This window comes from Pinus tabuliformis, chromosome 8, assembly GCF_031772625.1.
Source record: "Pinus tabuliformis cultivar Carrire ecotype Pingquan chromosome 8, CPIR1, whole genome shotgun sequence".
In the NCBI taxonomy this organism is placed as follows: domain Eukaryota; kingdom Viridiplantae; phylum Streptophyta; class Pinopsida; order Pinales; family Pinaceae; genus Pinus; species Pinus tabuliformis.
The window spans coordinates 1,467,585,058-1,467,604,070 of record NC_142294.1 but is presented as its reverse complement, the minus strand read 5'-3'; the positions used below and the strand labels follow the sequence as shown (position 1 = coordinate 1,467,604,070).

The 19,013-nt window shown below is 45.0% G+C and overlaps 1 protein-coding gene across 1 annotated transcript; it reads left to right on the top strand.

Moving 5' to 3' along the window:
- The first annotated feature begins 16,104 nt into the window (after positions 1-16,104).
- LOC149241348 (uncharacterized) lies at positions 16,105-17,826 on the top strand. Its single transcript, XM_089370516.1, has one exon. It carries the CDS (start codon positions 16,105-16,107, stop codon positions 17,824-17,826), a length of 1,722 nt encoding a protein of 573 aa, XP_089226642.1.
- Positions 17,827-19,013: the final 1,187 nt, after the last annotated feature.

Below are 19,013 nucleotides of genomic sequence, written 5' to 3'. Positions count from 1 at the left end.
AAACAGAGAAATAACTGGCAATAATAACTAGTGAGAAAAATTTCTCACTCCATAGGTGATCCAACGCTGACCTCAACTTGAATTAAGCTACTCCTTACTCCCTCTGCGCAGTCACTGCGTCAGCCTACACAGTTACTGCGTCCCACAAGCTCACAACTATGTCTCCTCTCACTGTCTCGTCAACTATTGTCTGGGACACTGATACTCTTTACCTCCGGAGCCTCTTCCCAACTTCTGGCTCAGAATTTCTCCTTCTCCCCAGCAAAACGAAAATCTCCCCAAGAGGGCTCTACGCTGCCTCTTTGTGGCAATCTCTGCCTCTCTGCAATGTACTCACCGGAACTAGAAAAGCTTCCTCCGACCTCACTATCTCTGCCCCTCTCACTGCATTAATCTCATTGAATCACCTCCGGCAACTAAATGTTGCTACTCTGGAGATCGATTTCCCAGCGAAATCAAATGCTCAACTGATTTGGTGTGTCTTCTCCAAGCCCCATCGACATCTTCTTATAATCCTCCATTGAGACTTCAATGACCACAATTAAATCTTAATGCATGGCTAGGATTACCTAGAAATCGATCCATGTACTTTCCTAAAACTTTATCTCCATGACTTAATTAATTTTGATTAATTAATCGTATTTCCTAAGTTTAGACTTCAGAAATATTAAAAAATGACTAATAAATCTAATTAAGTCATCTCTAGGTGGAATTTCTATAAACAATTTATGGGTATTGGAGAATACATGTATTCTAGCCTCTCCACCAAATCTCATGGCTAGAACACATCCGATGCTAGAAAAACTAACACCTAGGTCCACATTCCTCCACTGAGTCCACATAGCATTAACCTTCCCCTTCCCCTTGCCCACACCTTGGGTTGGGCCTGGAATTCTGCCCCGTAGGTTGATGCAACTGAAAAGAAAAGTAAAAGCATAATTGGCCACATTCAACAGGAAAATGTACCACAAAATGCAAAAGATGGCCGGGACAAACAGATTTAGCACGTCGGGAAAAGCCAATGCTTGAGCTCTACCCCCATCATCATGGCCATCACCCTAGTTCCTATAGGCCCTAGATGAGCCTACTTTATCATTCAGGAACCCATGATCGTCCCAACTCGTGGTGAGCAATGAACTGCCCTACCTTAAAATGGCTATCCACTGCTATATCTCACACATCATGCTCTTATCCCTTGAGCCCCAAGCAATCAATTAAAGAAAAATCATAAAAGGAAAAAGGCATATACAGAAGAGTGGAAAAATCAAGTTCGGGCACCTCATGTACCACGGTTGCTCCCTCCTATACATTATATACCCAAGTTTGGGTTTCCCTTTTATTAGCTACTTTTGTACCCCAGCATGTGGCCCAGGGCTGGCCCTTTTCATACCCTACTCCATTCATCTCTTTATCACATGCCACCACCCTTTAAAGGATGTACCTTGGACATACTATCCCTTTTAGAAGTAGAAACCACCTAATAAAATACTTGGTTAACCCCATTTGGAGCTTGGAGACATTCGCACATGCCAAAGCCCACTATGGAAGGGCATGCCATTATAAAGTGCCCACGTGTTGTCCATGGCTTGTAATCTCTTTTACTTGATTTCCTTGATGACTTGTTGTACTGGAAAGCTAGGGGACGTATTGAATTTTATGCAGGAATGCAAGTGATCTCCTTTTTGGGTTTGGTATCCATATACAGGGTCCTACCCCTCCAGGGGGCTACATCGGCACATGCAGGGTGTGTGTTGAGAGCCATGGGCCTCCATAGTAGTAGAAAACACTCCATGGATCCCCAGAGATGTTCAGAGATTGCTCGAGATTCACCTATTGGACGAAGAAGATGCACCTGCTTCCCCTTTTCCCAGTCAGCTCCACAGTTGTACCATGCACTTGGCAGATGACCCAAAAATTGTATGCTGGTGTGGCATTACTTACACCATCATCTAAGCCCTTACAGATGGTCTACAGGCATCTTCGACTTACTTGGAGACCCATGAGGTCACTTGTGTTCCCTCACACCCAATTAGGAGCACCACAGGTTTGTTAGATGGAGAACAAGGGGCCAACCCCTTGTCCATTACTTTTGGGAGTCCTATTCGTCATTATGACACTTATGGACTTCATCAAGCTTCTTAGATGGCCCAACATGTATGATTGATCATTTGAACTCTTGAGAGGCTTGCTATTTTGTCTATGAGCTAGTTTGGTGGGCTTGTCACCAAAAGTTAGTTAGTTGCACATTATTTTTATTTAGGCGCTAATGTAGGCCCAAGTAGCTAAATCAAACTCATTAAGGAGTGTATAAATACAAATAATGAGAGTTCATTTATCATTATCACTTGGTTTTGATTGGTATCTCTCTAGATATTTTCGCTATTCCTTCTTGGTGGATGAAATTTTGGAGCATGGATGAATTTTGATGTTTGGATAATCTTTTCTTATCTTGGAGCTTCTTGATTGGCAAGTTTATTGATGGTTGGATATATTCTCTTACATGTAAGCACAAATTTAATGCTATTTCTTCTTTTACGTTGTCACATGCATTGACGATGAGATTTTCACTATACTAGGGCTAATTGTTGTATGCATTTAATGTGAAATTGTGGAATTATGTGCATCTCTCTATGTATGGGCCATGTATGTTGAACGTATTCTCCTAGGGGTCAAATTTATCTTGAGAAGCCATCTTGCCTTGCAAAATGAAGTGTAAAATCTTTTAAGGTCACTCTCCTTTGCCCTAATGACAAGCGAAGTTGTCCTTGAAGCCTCCTTGACCTAGAAACGAAGTCCATTCTCGTATTCTTTTTGAATCCAATCTCCCCAAAGGATTAGGCACTCATCTACCATAAGGTGATCACTTAAACAATCATTTTTCTTCACCTTTCCTTCTTTATTATAGGGCCAAAATCCATGTGGGTCATCTTATTAATGGCAGCTGATATCTTTCTTGGATCCCTCTCATCAGGAGGTGTAGGATTGATCTAAAGATCATCTGATTCCGATAAGAAATCATGGAGATATGAATTTATTTGTGTTATGGGACAATTCGTCAAGGTCGGCCAACAACCAAATAAACCCCACTTGTGCTCAACGTTTTAGTATAAATAGAGGTGGCCTTCAAGTCATTTCAACACCCTTGGGATCTCTTCCTCTCTACTTGTCTTTGGGTTTTAGTAGGAGAGATCCTAAAGGATAATGTTGCCCTAATCTAGAGGGAGTTCCCTAGGCTCTACGCTACCCTAATGAAGAAGCCCTAGACGCAAGAGGAAAGGGAGATCTAGCATGGTGAAGGAGGCCTAACAACAAGCCATAACGCTGCCCCTATGGAGAAGCCCTAACGCTGCCCTATGGAAAAACCCTAGCTGCAGGTCTAAGGAGAAGAGATGCCCTAAACCTAGTTGCTACGCTGCCTAATGGAGATGGCACCTAAACGTTGTCCTAGAAGAAGTGCTCTACACATGGAATGCCCTTGTTGTCATGAAAGGAAAAGCCCTTATCCTATACGCAGTCATGAAAGGAATACCATTGTTGTCATGGAAGGAATGCTCTCACACGTAAACGCTGAGATAAAGAAGCCACACCTTTAGCTATCCTTAACGTTGTTCTAAATAAGGATGCTCTATCTGCCGTTTGGATTGAATCACAGTCATGAATGATAGATCCAAGTCTTATGATGAATGTTGTAACATTATAGACAACATAGTATATGACAGCAAGATGTATGGTGCAACAGTATGGACAGCAAGAAGTATGGTGCAACAGTGGGACAACAATGCTACATGGTGCTGCAATGATAAGCAATGGGACAGCAAAGGCAACTTGGTGAAGTATGGTGTAGCAGTGAGGCAACAATGCTACATGGTGCTTCAATGATAAGCAATGGGGCAGCAAAGCCAACTTGGTGAAGTATGGTGCAATAGTGGGACAACAATGCTACATGGTGTTGCAATGATAAGCAATGGGACAGCAAAGGCAACTTGGTGCAGTATGGTGCAGCATATGGTACAACAATGGGACAAAAATGGTCAATGGCATATAGTGCACAACGGGACAGCAATGGTACAATGGTACAACATGGGACAACTAGTATTTAGTGCAGAAAATTCATGGTGTTGTTATGGTATGGAAAAGCACAACAGGACAACCATGACATTGTGCAGCAGTGGCACAATGGTACAACAACATGCAAGGGACAACAAACTAACATTGGGACAGTTGTATGGTACTTAGCAGCAAGTACACCAAGCATGCAATGGTACAACAAGCATGCAAGGGATAGAAAACAAGCAATGGGACACCTAACATGGACAACATGGTTCAATCATGACACATGGGATAGCAGTACAGCATTAGGTGTAGCAGTCATAAGGTCCAACATTGTGATGATGGGTGCAGCATGGTGCAGCACAGTGAGGTGCAGCGTGATCATTGATGACGAGATGCAACACGATGATAGGTGGAGTCACCTTGGAGAATCAGTTGAAGCAACATGCCTCCAACTGATCTCATGTATCATCTTCTTAGAGATGGTCTATGCTCTCATCTAGATAAGTCAAAGTGTTGACTTCAGTTGTAAATGTACTATCTCTCTCTTCTGAACAATTGAAGAACATATAAGAAGAATCGATCAAGGGTTTCCCCACATTGGGGTTTGTCCCTAGCTAGTGCCACATCTTGTGTCCTCTTGTCTTGGCTTGTCTTATGCAATTTATATTTATGTTCTATCTGCAGTTTACTTTAATACTGATGTGATTGCTAATCTGGAAAAGATATTGAGCTAACTGTGAAAATTGAAATAAATTTCTCTTGCATAGAACATACCTAAACTTAACATGGTATTAGAGTTGAGGTGAAGACAAAGCCCAAGCAAGAGTGAAAGAGCAATCACTGAAGACAGTTGGGAAAGGACAAAAGGATCAATGGATTCCTCATCCCTCTTCTAATTCACCAAGGGTGAAGTCGAAGCAGAGAAAATTATCAAAATGGCACAGCAGAAGTTTTTGATGGCCTACCTGAAGATCACTTCTATGGGAAGTCCAGATCTAAGGATGGAAGGAAAGGCAGTTTGGCCATTATGCGAAGGAGTGTCCGACTGGCAGGGACACATCACTTGATGATGATAACAATCATTCCAGGGACATCTTCAATGATCAGAGGAATGACAGGTAATGCAGGTCATCAAGGATACAACCAACTCTTCAATGAAAGCAAGGAACCCCAGGTATGAAGAATCAAATGTTGTTTTTGATAAGATAAAGAAGTGTTATCTTGTATTGGCCCTCTCCTTCAGATTCTTTGGGAATCTGGCTTATTGATTGTAGTGCTTCAAGGCACCTCATCGGATAGAAGGGTGCTCTCTCGAATTTGGTAGAGATGGAAACAATCGTGGGATTATACTTGGAGCCGATGCCACCTATTCTGAAAAGGGTGTAGGATGTTACTCCTCAATTGAATGAGGGTAACTCAATTCATTTACAGAATCTCTTTTATGTACCTGATCGCAAGAAGAACCTGGTCCCCATTTCGGCAATGGAAGTCAAAGGTTTCAGGGTGGCATTCATCGATGGAAAGGTACGTGTTTGAAAATAGAATTTTCAAAGATGCTTTTACTCGTGGGTTCAGGGTTGGCAATTTGTATCAAATTGCAGAAAGTCCATTGGGGACCATGTCAGTTGACACATAGCACTGGAGGTCTGTGAGTCAGATGATGACAAGGATGCCTGAATTCAAAAGGAGCATGAAGGTACATGTCTGAGATGTACCAAAGGAAAATCTCACAAGGGGACCATTCCCCTCATGTAGCAGGTCCACAAGTTTGGAACAACCTGTGGGGTTTGAGATTCATCAGGAATCTCATGTATGCAGGGCGAAGAAAGCCCTTTATGGCTTGAAGCTAACCACCCCGGGTTTGATATGAGAGGATTGATAGCTGTCAAATGAAGCTAATTCACTAAGAGTGAAGCTGATCCAAACCATTGTTTAAAGGTTGTGGATGATAGACCTCTCATACCGGCACCTTTTGAGGACGACCTATTTCTGACAGGTGCAGACCCTCTCACTTGCAGAAGTAAGAGGGAGTTGGATTACAAATGTGGAATGGTAAACTGCAAGCCAGTGACTACCTTGAGGATATTAACTTTCAGAAGTTATATGGTGGTAATGACAGACCAGATTTGGGAAATGCCCTTGAATTTCATAAAATCATTTGCATTGATGTTCTTGATGAACTTCCATTTGGATATATGTTTTGTTGTTAGCATGGTGAGCTCATATTTGGTTGAGCCTCACTAGATTGGTTCCAAGAATCTTCTGAGATATCTTCGAGGCACAATCTCTCATGAATTGAGATACACTGCCAAAAATATGAAGCTGCATGATTATTCGAATGTTGACTGGGCAGGCAGTGTGGAGGATCACTAGAGCACTTCTCAATGCTAGTCCCCTTTGGATTCTACTTCGATATCATGGATGAGCAGGAAGCAGAAGTCGGTTTCTATAAGCACCGTTGAGACCGAATACATAGCTATGAGTATGATCTCGTGTGAAGTCTACTAGTTGTGGAAGCTCTTCAATGAGCTATTTGTACACATGATGAATACCACTTTGATTCTCTATGACAACCAGGGGGGATTCGATTATTGAGGAATCTCGTATTCGATGATTGCTCCAGCAGATAGACATCAGATACTACCTTATCTGGGATATGGTATGTCGATGATCAAGGAGGCTCCATCGCATTGAGATTGATGTACAAGTCGCAAACATTTTGTCAAAGCCCCGATGAAAGGTCAAATCTGTGACTTTCTCGAACGACTTGGAGTCGTTGAGAGACCTTCTTATAAGGGTCCTGCATGTTGCATGCATTGAGCTCTGAGAGCTCTAGAGGGGGCTTGGGGTACTTACTAGAGCAACACACGACCATAGGGCGACTCACCCTCCCCTAATGGTGCGCTATGTACAAGGTGAATGGCTCAACCTTCCCTTGTGGTACCCCGTGGCGACTTTGGGACATGATGATTAGTTCTCTTGTCGAGGCATCCTACCCATGCAGTCTGGGACTCATGGGAAGTACCTCTCATCTGATCAATGAGCAAGGAAATGGGGTTAGGGACCATAGTAGTACTATCGATGGACGCATCGTTGTATCTACCATACTCCCTATACTAGGATGACCTCCATTGATCTGGGATCAGTATGAGTTCTTTGAGACACTTTCTTGTGATATTGATTTGGGATCAATAAAACTGACTTCAGGTCAATAAGAGTGATATGACACACTCTCTTCATATGGAACTGACTTCGGGTCAGTAGAGAATGGTATGAGACATTCTCGATCAATTCTTCTTCTTCATGGTTTAGCAGAGCAGAGGAGTGCAAGGCACTAACGGTAGAGATAGTACAATTGGACATATGGATCAGTGGATGGAGTTTCCCTAGTTGAGAGGGAGTGTTAAAATTGGCAACTAGGGCCAAACTCCATGTGGGTCATCTTATTAATGGCAACTGATATTTTTTTTGGATCCCTCTAATCGAAAGGTGTAGGATTGACCTAAAGATCATCTGATTCCGATAAGTATTCATGGAGATATGAATTTATTTGTGTTATGGGACAATTCGACAAAGTCAGCCAGCAACCAAATAAACCCCACTTGTGCTCAACGTTTTAGTATAAATAGAGGTGGCCTTCAAGTCATTTCAACACACTTGGGATCTCTTCCTCTCTACTTTTCTGTGGGTTTTAGTAGGAGGAGAGATCCTAAGGGATAACGTTGCCCTAATCTAGAGGGAGTGCCCCAGGCTCTACGCTGCCCTAATGAAGAAGCCCAAGACGCAGAAGTAAAGGGAGATCTAGCACGGTGAAGGAGGCCTAACAGCAAGCCCTACATTTCCCTATGGAGAAGCCATAACACTACCCTATGGAGAAACCCTACCCGCAGGTCTAAGGAGAAGAGATGCCTTGAACCTAGTCTCTACACTGCCTAATGGAGATGGCACCTAAACGTTGTCCTAGAAGAAGTGCTCTACACATCGAATGCCCTTGCTATCATGAAAGGAAAAGCCCTTATCCTATACGCAGTCATGAAATGAATACCATTGCTGTCATGGAAGGAATGCTCTCACACGTAAATGCTGAGATAAAGAAGCTACACCTTCAGCTATCCTTAATGTTGTTCTAAATAAGGATGCTCTATCTGTCGTTTGGATTCAATCACAGTCATGAATGATAGATCCAAGTCTTATGATGAATGTTGTAACATTATAGACAGCATAGTATATCACAGTAAGATGTATGGTGCCGCAGTATGGACAACAAGAAGTATGGTGCAGCAGTGGGACACCAATGCTACATGGTGTTGCAACGATAAGCAATGGGACAGCAAAGGCAACTTGGTGAAGCATGGTGCAACAGTGGGACAACAATGCTACATGTTGTTGCAATGATAAGCAATGGGACATCAAAGGCAACTTGGTGAAGTATGGTGCAACAGTGGGACAACAATGCTACATGGTGCAGCAATGATAAGCAATGGGACAGCAAAGGCAACTTGGTGAAGTATGGTGCAGCAGTGGGACAACAATGCTACATGGTGCTGCAATGATAAGCAATGGGGCAGCAAAGGAAACTTGGTGCAGCATATGGTACAACAATGGGACAAAAATGGTCAATGGCATATAGTGCACAACGGGACAACAATGGTACAATGGTACAACATGGGACAACTAGTATTTAGTGCAGCAAATTCATGGTGTTGTTATGGTATGGCAAAGCACAATGGGACAGCCATGACATTGTGCCACAGTGGCACAATGGTACAACAGCATGCAAGGGACAACAAACTAACATTGGGACAGCTGTATGGTACTTAGCAGCAAGTACACCAAGCATGCAAGGGACAGCAAACAAGCAATGGGACACCTAACATGGACAACATGGTTCAATAATGACGCATGGGACAGCAGTACAACATTAGGTGCAGCGGTCATAAGGTCTAGCATTGTGATGATGGATGCAACATGGTGTAGCACGGTGAGGTGCAGCATGGTCCAGCACGATGAGGTGCAGCATGATGACGAGATGCAACACAGTGGTAGGTGAAGGATTCACCTTGTAGAATCAATTGAAGCAACATGTCTTCAACTGATTTCATGTATCATCTTCTTAAAGATGATCTATGCTCTCATCTAGATAAGTCAAAGTGTTGACATCAGTTGTCAATGTACTATCTCTCTCTGCTGAACTATTGAAGAACATATAAGGAGAATTGATCAAGGGTTTCCCCACATTGGGGTTTGTCCCTGGCTAGCGCCACATCTTGTGTCCTCTTGTCTTGGCTTGTCTTATGTGATTTATATTTATGTTCTATCTACAATTTACTTTAATGCTAATGTGATTGCTAATTTGGAAAAGATATTGAGCTAACTGTGAAAATTGAAATAAATTGCTCTAGCATAGAACATGTCTAAACTTAACACCTTTGCCCTAATGACAAGTGAAGTTGTCCTTGAAGCCTCCTTGACCTAGAAACAAAGTCCATTCTCATATTCTTCTTGAATCCAATCTCCCCAAAGGATTAAGCACTCATATACCATAAGGTGATCACTTAAAGAATCATTTTTCTTCACCTTTCTTTCTTTATTCTAGGTCTAGTCACATTAGGGATCCTAGGGCATCATTTTCCTGACAAACCACCCATAGAAAAGCTTTGATCTCTTGGCCTCTATTGCGTTGGTGTGTCTCCTAGGCCTCCTCCAAATTTGAGGGAATTCCGACAGTGGGATTGTGAGATATCCCAAGACCTAGCCTTGAGATTGGTTTTTGCCCTAAGTTTCCCTAGGCTGAAAATGATTTCTTCGATCCCCTTCTCCTCCTCGTTTAGGTCAAGTTCATCATTGGTTGCTAAACTACCTCCTATTGACCTGGTCTGCGTCAACTTGGACTCGTGTGGTCCCATACCTCATCAAAGTTAATTCTTCAAAAACCACTCGAGGAGCCAAGTTCCATAAGGATTTTAGGGATTGGGAAGCTCCTTCACAATTCACACTCCTTAAACCTAGCTCTTAAATCCTCATCTCCTTTTCCTAGAAGAATCTGTACCTTGATTAAAAAGCAAGTCCCACTCTTGAGTCTCTCCTTAGAAAGGGTACTCGAGATCACTTCACATCCATCTTAGTTGATCTATCCTCCATAAGTGATTCTCTATATATATCGGGTCTCCTCCCATCGATGAAAGTTCATAAAGAGTAGGAAGCTTTAGCTATGGTGACAGTGAGCTTTAGCTTCATTGTTGCTCTTGACCTAGCAAGTGCCCCTCTAGAACCCCTTGCTAGTTTGAACGGTACCAGGTACACCAAAAGAAGATCTGAGCTATTATTGAGTGGCCAACTCCCAGGCATGTGATGATGTGGAAAGGTTTCTTAGTCCTTTGCACATATTACAAGCGGTATGTTAAGGGGTTTTCTCAATTGGCAGTACCTCTTACAAACCTCACCAAGAAAGGTTCTTTTGTTTGGACTAACACAACACACGGATCCTTTGAGCAGCTCAAGGAGGTGATGAGCACATTACCTGTGGTAGCCTTACCAAATTTTACGCAACCATTTGTTCTTGAGTGTGATGCCTTAAGGGAAGGAATAGGAGGAGTTTTGATGTAGAATAATCATCCCATTGCATTTGAAAGCAAGAAGCTCAGAGATTATGAAAACTTCTATTCCATCTATGAGAAGGAAATGTTGGCCATTATGCATGCATAGGCCAAGTTTAGGCCATACATGTAGGAAACAAGTTCAAGGTGAAGACCAATCATAACAGTCTCAAGTTTCTTCTAGACCAAAAGGAACTTAATGACAGGGAACAAAAGTGGGTCAGCGAGATCCAAGGATATGATTTCAAGACAGAATATGTAAAGGGCATTAACAATGTGGTTGCAAATGCCTTATTTAGGAGTCCAACAACATTTTCTCTCATGGATATCTTGGTGGATTGGAGATCCCACCTTCTAGTGGAATACTTGAATGACAAGTTGGATTGTGAGATCTTGGATCGTCAGCTATAGGATGACAAGTACAAGGTGGTCGATGACATCATTTACTACAAGGACAAGATTTACTTGGTTCCCGAGTCTCAGCTGAAAGAGAAGATTATGCATGTAGCACATGATTCTCCATTGGCAGGGCATCCAGGATTCCTCAAGACTTATAGGACCATTAGAGAGAGATTCTCGTGGAAGGGTTCAAGGAGGACATCGTGAGATATGTTCATGAGTGTGGTATGTTCTAGCAGAACAAAGATGATCACACTCATCAAACAAGCTTGCTTCAACCATTGCCTATCCTAGTGCAAAGGTCAAAGAGCATCTCGATGGATTTCATCACAGGGTTACCATTAGTATAGGGGAGAGATTGCATCAATGTTGTGGTGGACAAGTTGACTAAGTTCACCCCTTTTTTTGTGATCCCTTCTAGGTATTCAGTGGCTCAAGTAGTGGAGTTATTCTTCCGGGAGGTTTACACCATTGTTACTGACAAAGATAGCAAATTTATGGGCAGATTTTGGCAAGAAATCTTCAGATTAGTGGGTACAAATCTCACACCCAACACAAGTTATCACCCCCATACCGACAAGCAAACAAAGATAGTTAACAAATGGCTAGAGGGTTACTTGAGGAACCATGTGACAAGGAAGCAGAAGGCTTGGGTGAAATGGTGGCACAACGAACAATATTGCTATAATACCACATATCACATATCAATTGGGATGCTGCCATTCAGGGCTCTATATGGTTACGATGCCCTTTCATTTGCAGAGCTAGTATTTGGATACAATCGGGCCCCGAAGTCTAAGGATTGGATCCAAGAGAGCCAAGGCATCCTCAAAGCTCTCAAGGACAATTTACATACAACACAGAATCAACAAAAATTTTATGTTGATAGACATCAGATCGAGAGGAGTTTCGATAAGGGAGACATAGTATATTTGTGCCTACATCCTTATAAACAGTCCACGCTCAATCGAAAAGGGGCAAAGAAGCCGAAGCCATGATTTTATGGGCCATACACACCACCAAAATAGTGGGAGAGGTAGCCTATGAGTTACAGCTTCCAGAAGGGAGTAAGATATATAATGTATTCCACGTGTCTTGTTTGAAGAAAGCATTGGGGTAGCAAGTCATATCTTCATTCGAGTTGTCTCCTTTGGACGAGGAAGGAAAATTGGTATTGGTTCTGACAGAGATACTAGAGATGATAGAGGAGATTGAGAAATAGGATCATCAAGGAATAACTTGTTGGATGGAAGGATATACCAATAGAGGACGCAACATGGGAAGGGGAGGAAATACTTCAGCGTCCAAGTTTACACTTCCTTGAGGACAAGCAATCTTGGGTGCAGAGGACTGTAATGTCCCCAATTACTTGAGCATGGAGATGTCTTTCCTACTAGCCTAACTCGTCTCTTTTAGGCTACAAAAGGGGAAATTGTTAAGTGGGCAAGAAATTTTTCCTAACTCTACTTTATAATATTAGTAAATAGACGAGGCAAAGTCGCTTGGAGAAAATAAGAAAAAACACTTAGTGACTTTATCAATTAAAATAATAATAAAGGTGCTTCTAGAAGGTTGGAGAAAGATCCAACAATCTTTAAAAAGGGAGAGACAATCAATTCTCAGACGTCCTATTCCATCCATCATATCTATGAAAATCTATTGGAAACACTAAGAGGGGGGGTGAATCAATATTTCTTTCCAATTGTTACTTTTACCAGTTAGATCACTTATATTTAGAACACAAAATGAACAATAGAAATAAATGCTTTTATTAATATAATCTTTACAATGAATCAAGTACAGTATAGGCAAGGCTCCAACCCTAGAAGAAGACACCAATCACCAATTCCCCAGGCTCCAACCTGTAATGTGCCAAGCACCGACTTGGACTTCCAAGGCTCCAACCTTGTCAATTTTGAGGCACCGACCTCAAGGGCTCCAACCCTATATCTGGTTCAGGCTTCGACCTGGGTTGTTGAGGACTCCGATCCTCTGGGCTCCAACCCTATCCTTCAAGGCACCAACTTTGTCTTTTCGAGGCTCCAACCTCTTGGGCTCCAACCCTCAGCTTCACTTCATTAAGATATGTTTAGTTGTACTTCACGGCTCCCACAGTCTTCTTCACTAAGCCCTGTCAATCTTCAACTTCACTGTATTCTCTACGTCACGTCATCAATGACAACCTTGTCATACAGAAAGTGTCACCACTATTGTTCCTAATACCCAATCAATGTTTTCAATCTACCTCATGATGGCTAATGCACCATCATCTTCAACATTATCTTCAAGATCTTCAAGGTGTCTACAAAAGGCAATCCAAGTTCTGCACCTGCTCTAAGCCTCTTCAAGGGCTTCTTCAAGAACTTTTCAAGGGAGTCTTCATAGTGTTTTTCCCAACAAGAGATTTCTCCACAAGCTCTTCAATGGGTGCTTCAAGATGTCTTCAAGGTCTCTTCACTATGCTGCACTAAGCCTACTACACTGCACCATTCTTCATCACCCAATCTGCACCATCAACTCTGCACCATACTGCACCATCTATTTTGCACCATACTTCTTCATCAATTCTACATCAATGTTTTTGCACCCAATGTCACCAGTACTTCACCAACACTTCTTCATCAATTTGGCACCAATACTTCTAAATAAAAACTTTACTGTAGCATCAAGAATTCTTGCACCATGCCAACTGTATCAAGATATTTACACCATAATACACCAACTGTTCTGTCTTCACACATCCCAAGAAGAGTTAGCACCACACTGCACCAAGTTTGCACCGACTGTTCAAAGAAGATCACATTGCACTTTTTGAAGTTTATCAATGAAAACAATCTTAATTTTGTTTGCAAGGTCTTCACTTAATACTATTCCTCCAAAAAAAAACTTCACTGTAAACTAATTCTGAAACAGTGCTTCCAATAAGGATCTCCAACTATATATCACTTAAGGTCCGAATTTCTTTTCAAGAGGTGCCAAACAATTTCCACGGGTTTGAGAAGAGGAACACAGGTCCAAAAATAGACTTCACTAGATCTGCAAAAGAATGATCACAACAGGTCTGAAAATATGGTGCTACAGGTGCTCAGTTCTGAAATATCATAGTTTTGCAATAGATGTGTTATTTCTTTCCATAGAGCCTAGAACCAAACTAGACAAAACAATTCAGAATTCATCCAAATTTCCAACGCACTCTGACTGTTGTGGATTCTCCTTGTTGTTTCTGATAACCATGTCTTCTTTCCCCAAGGACATCCATTCTTGCTTATCGTCGGCCCGCGTCCTGCTCCCCGCGTCTGCTCTCCCCGCCGTCGGCCCGCGTCCTGCTCCCCGCGTCTGCTCTCCCCGCCGTCGGCCCGCGTCGCTGCTCCTGCTCCCCGCGTCTGCTCTCCCCGCCGTCAGCCCGCGTCGGCTCTCCCCCGCATCGCTCCCTGCTCCCCGCGTCTGCTCTCCCCGCCGTCAGCCCCCGTCGGCTCTCCCCCGCATCGCTCCCTGCTCCCCGAGTCTGCTCTCCCCGCCGCCGGCCCGCGTCGGCTCCTCCCCGCGTCGCTGCTCCCTGCTCCCCGCGTTTGCTCTCCCCGCCATCGTCGGCTCTCCCCCACGTCGCTGCCCCCCTGCTCCCCGCGTCTGCTATCCCTGCGTCTGCTCCCCGCATCCCTTGCTCGACGGCCCGCGAACTTTAAGCCCGAGTCTGCTCGACGGCCCGTGGCTGATCGACCGGCGGTTGCCTGCTCGGCCCGCGTCGGCCAGCATCTAATCGACGACGTCCATCAGATAACGCCGGCCCCCCATCTCTGCAAACCCTCGTCTGCTCACAGCATCGAACTCACATCGACCTCTGCAAACCCTCGTCTGCTCACAGCATCGAACTCACATCGACCTCTGCAAACCCTCATCTGCTCCTGCAAATTCTAAAATGACAGGTTAAATATGAGTTCCCCGAAGACACACACGGAACCACAGCACGAGATCCACCTCAGTAACCCATTCAACAACAGAGGACCTTCCAGTTACCTCCGCCAATGCCTTAACCAACCGGAAGAGACCTATAGCCCCAGAGACATTGCCATTGAGTCAGACTTCGCCTTCTGGACATCTCAAATCAAACAATTGTTACGTCGGGTAGATTCCCTTGAAACTGAGAATGACAAGCTCCGAGCCGAAGTAAACACACTCAATGACAGAGTTTCCTTTGTGGAAGGGGAAAACTTGTCCCTTCGGAAATCAGTGCAGGAAGACCCCACAGAGACAACTTTGCATGCAGAAATCCAGGAGATCAGGAACAAGCAAGAGGAGATTATTTTACAACAGGATTCCCTCAGACAAGAAACAGAAACACACATCAACTCATGGGCACAGGTGGTTCGGGGGAAAGACAAATCCCCTCCTATCACAGCAGTAGAGGAAGTTGTACAGGCCAAACTCATGGAAGAGCGATCCCGTAGAGCGAGAGAGCTAAACCTCAAAGTGAGAGGTCTCCCTCTCCCTCTTTCTTCAGCAGATCCGATAGAGGTGGCCTCAGGATTCTTGAGAGACACCCTCGACATATCTGATATAAGATATAGACAGAGCTTGGCTGGGACAGGACTCCACCTTATTTATCCGATTCCATAACACCACAGATCGCCTTTATGCTCTTCGAGCTAAACGGAAGCTATTCGGCCTTCCACACAGGATATTCCTTGATGAGGATCTCACTAGGGCACAGGTGGCTGAACTCAAACAGGCTAGGGAACAAGTGGCTGCAGCAAGACAAGCGGGAAAATGGGCAGTCATAAGGAACCTCCGTGTGGTCATTCGAGACTCCTTCCCTCTAGTATGGACACCTCGATCAGGCAGTTCCAAATGACGGGTCCGCCTGGGGAGGCGCCGAACAACAGGGATTTCAATTCACTGCTGGAACGGAAATGGGTCTTTTTGGTCCTCGCCTGGGCTACTCTACGATGCCCTTGAGTCAGCAGATATCCTTCTAGTAACAGAGACCCACGAGAGCCCAGTTCGGCCTCTCCCAGACATAACAGGGTACCAATGGCATTCAGTATGTAGACAGGAAACAATGAGCTCAGGGGGAGTCAGAGGATCAGGGGGAGTAGCGTGCCTAGTCAAAGACAGGCTCAGGGACCGAGTCACAGTGGCAAATACAGATGAGTATGCCAGATACATGTGGATCCGAATCAGAACTGGAGCCCCACCCTTGAGGGATATCTTTATTGCAGTTTGTTACTTCCCCCCAACCACATCTCTGTTTGCCATCCACGATGGTGTAGAGAGGGACCCCTTCACCAACATATACCCAGACATCACTAAATACTCAGCTGATGGAGAAATTATCATTATGGGGGATTTCAATGCCCGTACCAAGGTCCAGCAGGTCCCACTCCATGACCGGTCCGAGGATGTGTTCTGCACTAGGGGTGTTGACCTGGCTTCAGTAGGCTTACAGAGGACTTCGGAGGACGCTCTGGGCCCCATCACAGCCTACGGTAGACTTCTTATACAGCTGGGCGAATCGCATGATCTGATAATTCTGAACGACCTCTCGCGCTTCCCAGAATCCCACTTCTTCACGTGTAGACCTCACGGAGGAGGAGCTAGTGTGGTGGATTACGCCTTAACCGGTCGAGCAATGCTCCCTTTCATCCGGAATCTCTCTGTTTCTCCCATCCCTCTAGCCGACCACGCACTGCTTTCACTTTCTCTTCAATTTGATCCCCCCCGACCAACCCACCCCCCACCCCAATCCCCAGGAAGAACCATCTTCCGTTTTGATGAGGGCGACCCCGACATTTTCTCCTCCTCACTCAGACAAATCCTCCCCGACTCGGATGACTTCTCCCGTCTCGAGACTGTCTCCGATAAGTACCACTGTCTCTCCTCAGCAATCTGGGAGTCGGCGCTTAAATCCTTTCCACACTCAATTCGAACCCCCTCAACCTCCCGTAAGACAGGAACTTCCCCCATGAACAAATGGTACGATACAGATTGTAAACTCCTCCACCAGGATCTCCGCCAAGCCTTCCGCCAGTCCCTTCCCTCATACTCTACCATCCAAAAGAATTACCGTCGCCTCCTCCGTCACAAAAAACGACAGTTCATCTCCCAACAAAGACGAGAGCTTTCCGCCCTCCTTACCCATTCCCCCAAGCAATTCTGGGGCAAGATCCTCCCCCGTCGCTCTCCTCCTCCCTCCGATCTCGATCCAGTCTCCATGTTCTCACACACCTCCCGCCTCTACGACATTCCCGGACAGTCCCAGATCCAGGTCACATCCCCTCCCCTCTCCTGCCACCTGTTCACTGATAAAGATGTCAGGGAAGCCATCTGGGCGATGAATAGCAGCAAAGCAGCGGACGAGGAAGGATTCCAAGCCGAATTTTTCAACCAAGGCATCCGACCCTTAGTCGGATACCTGGCAGATCTCTTCAACCATGTGGTCCGAGAAGGGTTCCCCCCCATATGGTCCCACCATATTATATATCCAATCCATAAGTCAGGGGATACCTCGGACCCCAACAACTACAGAACAATTATGGTGGGCCATACATTCTCAAAACTCTATGCTACTATCCTCCATAGAAAGCTTTCAGGCGATTTTGAAGAAAGAGATCTCAGGGCCAGAGGCCAAGCTGGTTTCAGGCCAGATCATCAGACCATTGACCACATTTTTACACTCCGTGCTGTGATCAAGGAAGCACGCCACCGGTCCTCGAAGGTGTACTGCTGCTTTGTGGACTTCCGAAAGGCTTTTGATTCAGTCCCGAGAGAGGATCTTCTATAGCGACTCAAAGACACCAATACCCCAAACTCCCGGCTGATTGCTGTTATGCGTCTATACGAGTCTGTCCTGGGCCGTCTTCGCACGGTGGGGGGACTGTCTGAGTTCATCCGGAGCACGATTGGAGTTAAGCAGGGGTGCCCACTCTCCCCCACCTTATTTGGGATATATATTGATGAGCTCGAAGCCTTTCTGCGGGAACACATACAGGAGTCTGACGGTTGCTATCTTCATCAGGTTTTGATCTATATCTTACTCTTTGCAGATGACATTGCACTCTTATCCTCATCACCAGAAGGTCTCCAGAGGCCGCTGGATGCGTTAGCCCTATTCTGTGATCTCCGGAAATTATCAGTGAACCTGAGTAAGACAAAGGTAATAGTCTTCAACGGGACGAAGAAGTCTCAAGATCTCCGATTTCTCTTCAAAGGAGAGAGAGTGGAGATTACCAATAGCTACACATACTTGGGAGTACAGTTTTCGGGCCCCCGATTCAGTTTGCGGCCAGCTTTGCAACCTCGGATCAATAAGGGGTATGGCTCTCTAGCCATTTTAGAGAGACAATGTTTCCGCCACCACTTCCAGGACATCTCGTCCAAATTGAGCCTTATGGACGCCCTGATCCGACCCACGGTCCTGTACGGATCGGAAATTTGGGGCCCCTCCTTGCTTGAGTCTGATTGGGCAGCAGTGGAGAGAGCCCAAACCCTTCTCCTCCGACGTATTATCCGTTGCAAGCATACTATCCCACACCAAATCATACTGGCCGAGTTTGGTGCGCAACCCTTCCGCCTTGAGACAGCCTTCAGACTGGTCTCTTTTCTTCACCGAGCCCGGAGCTTCGCAGATACATTGAAAGGACGTGAAAGGTACCCTTATCAAGCCTACTGCTCTTCTGAAGCCATCGACCGCACCCAACCAGGAAAAGCCAAGTGTTGGTACACAGGGGTCTCGAAGTTCCTCGAGGCAGTGGGACTCCATATAGATCATCTCCCCCCCTTTCGGTATTCCCTGAATGCCCCCAGGGGACTCCCCCCAAGGCAGGAACTAAACAAGATCATCAAGGAAGACATCTACAGGCGGTTTATCCAGGTCACATGGGTTAACCCACCGGGGGGACTGCGCCCAAAGATGGCGTTCTATGCAGAGCACTTCTTGAGTATCAGAGACGGGCTTATAGTCCGCCCCCA

Coding starts and splice junctions, on each gene's coding strand:
- LOC149241348 (XM_089370516.1), top strand. CDS start 16,105: ATGAGCTCAGGGGGAGTCAGAGGATCAGGGGGAGTAGCGTGCCTAGTC.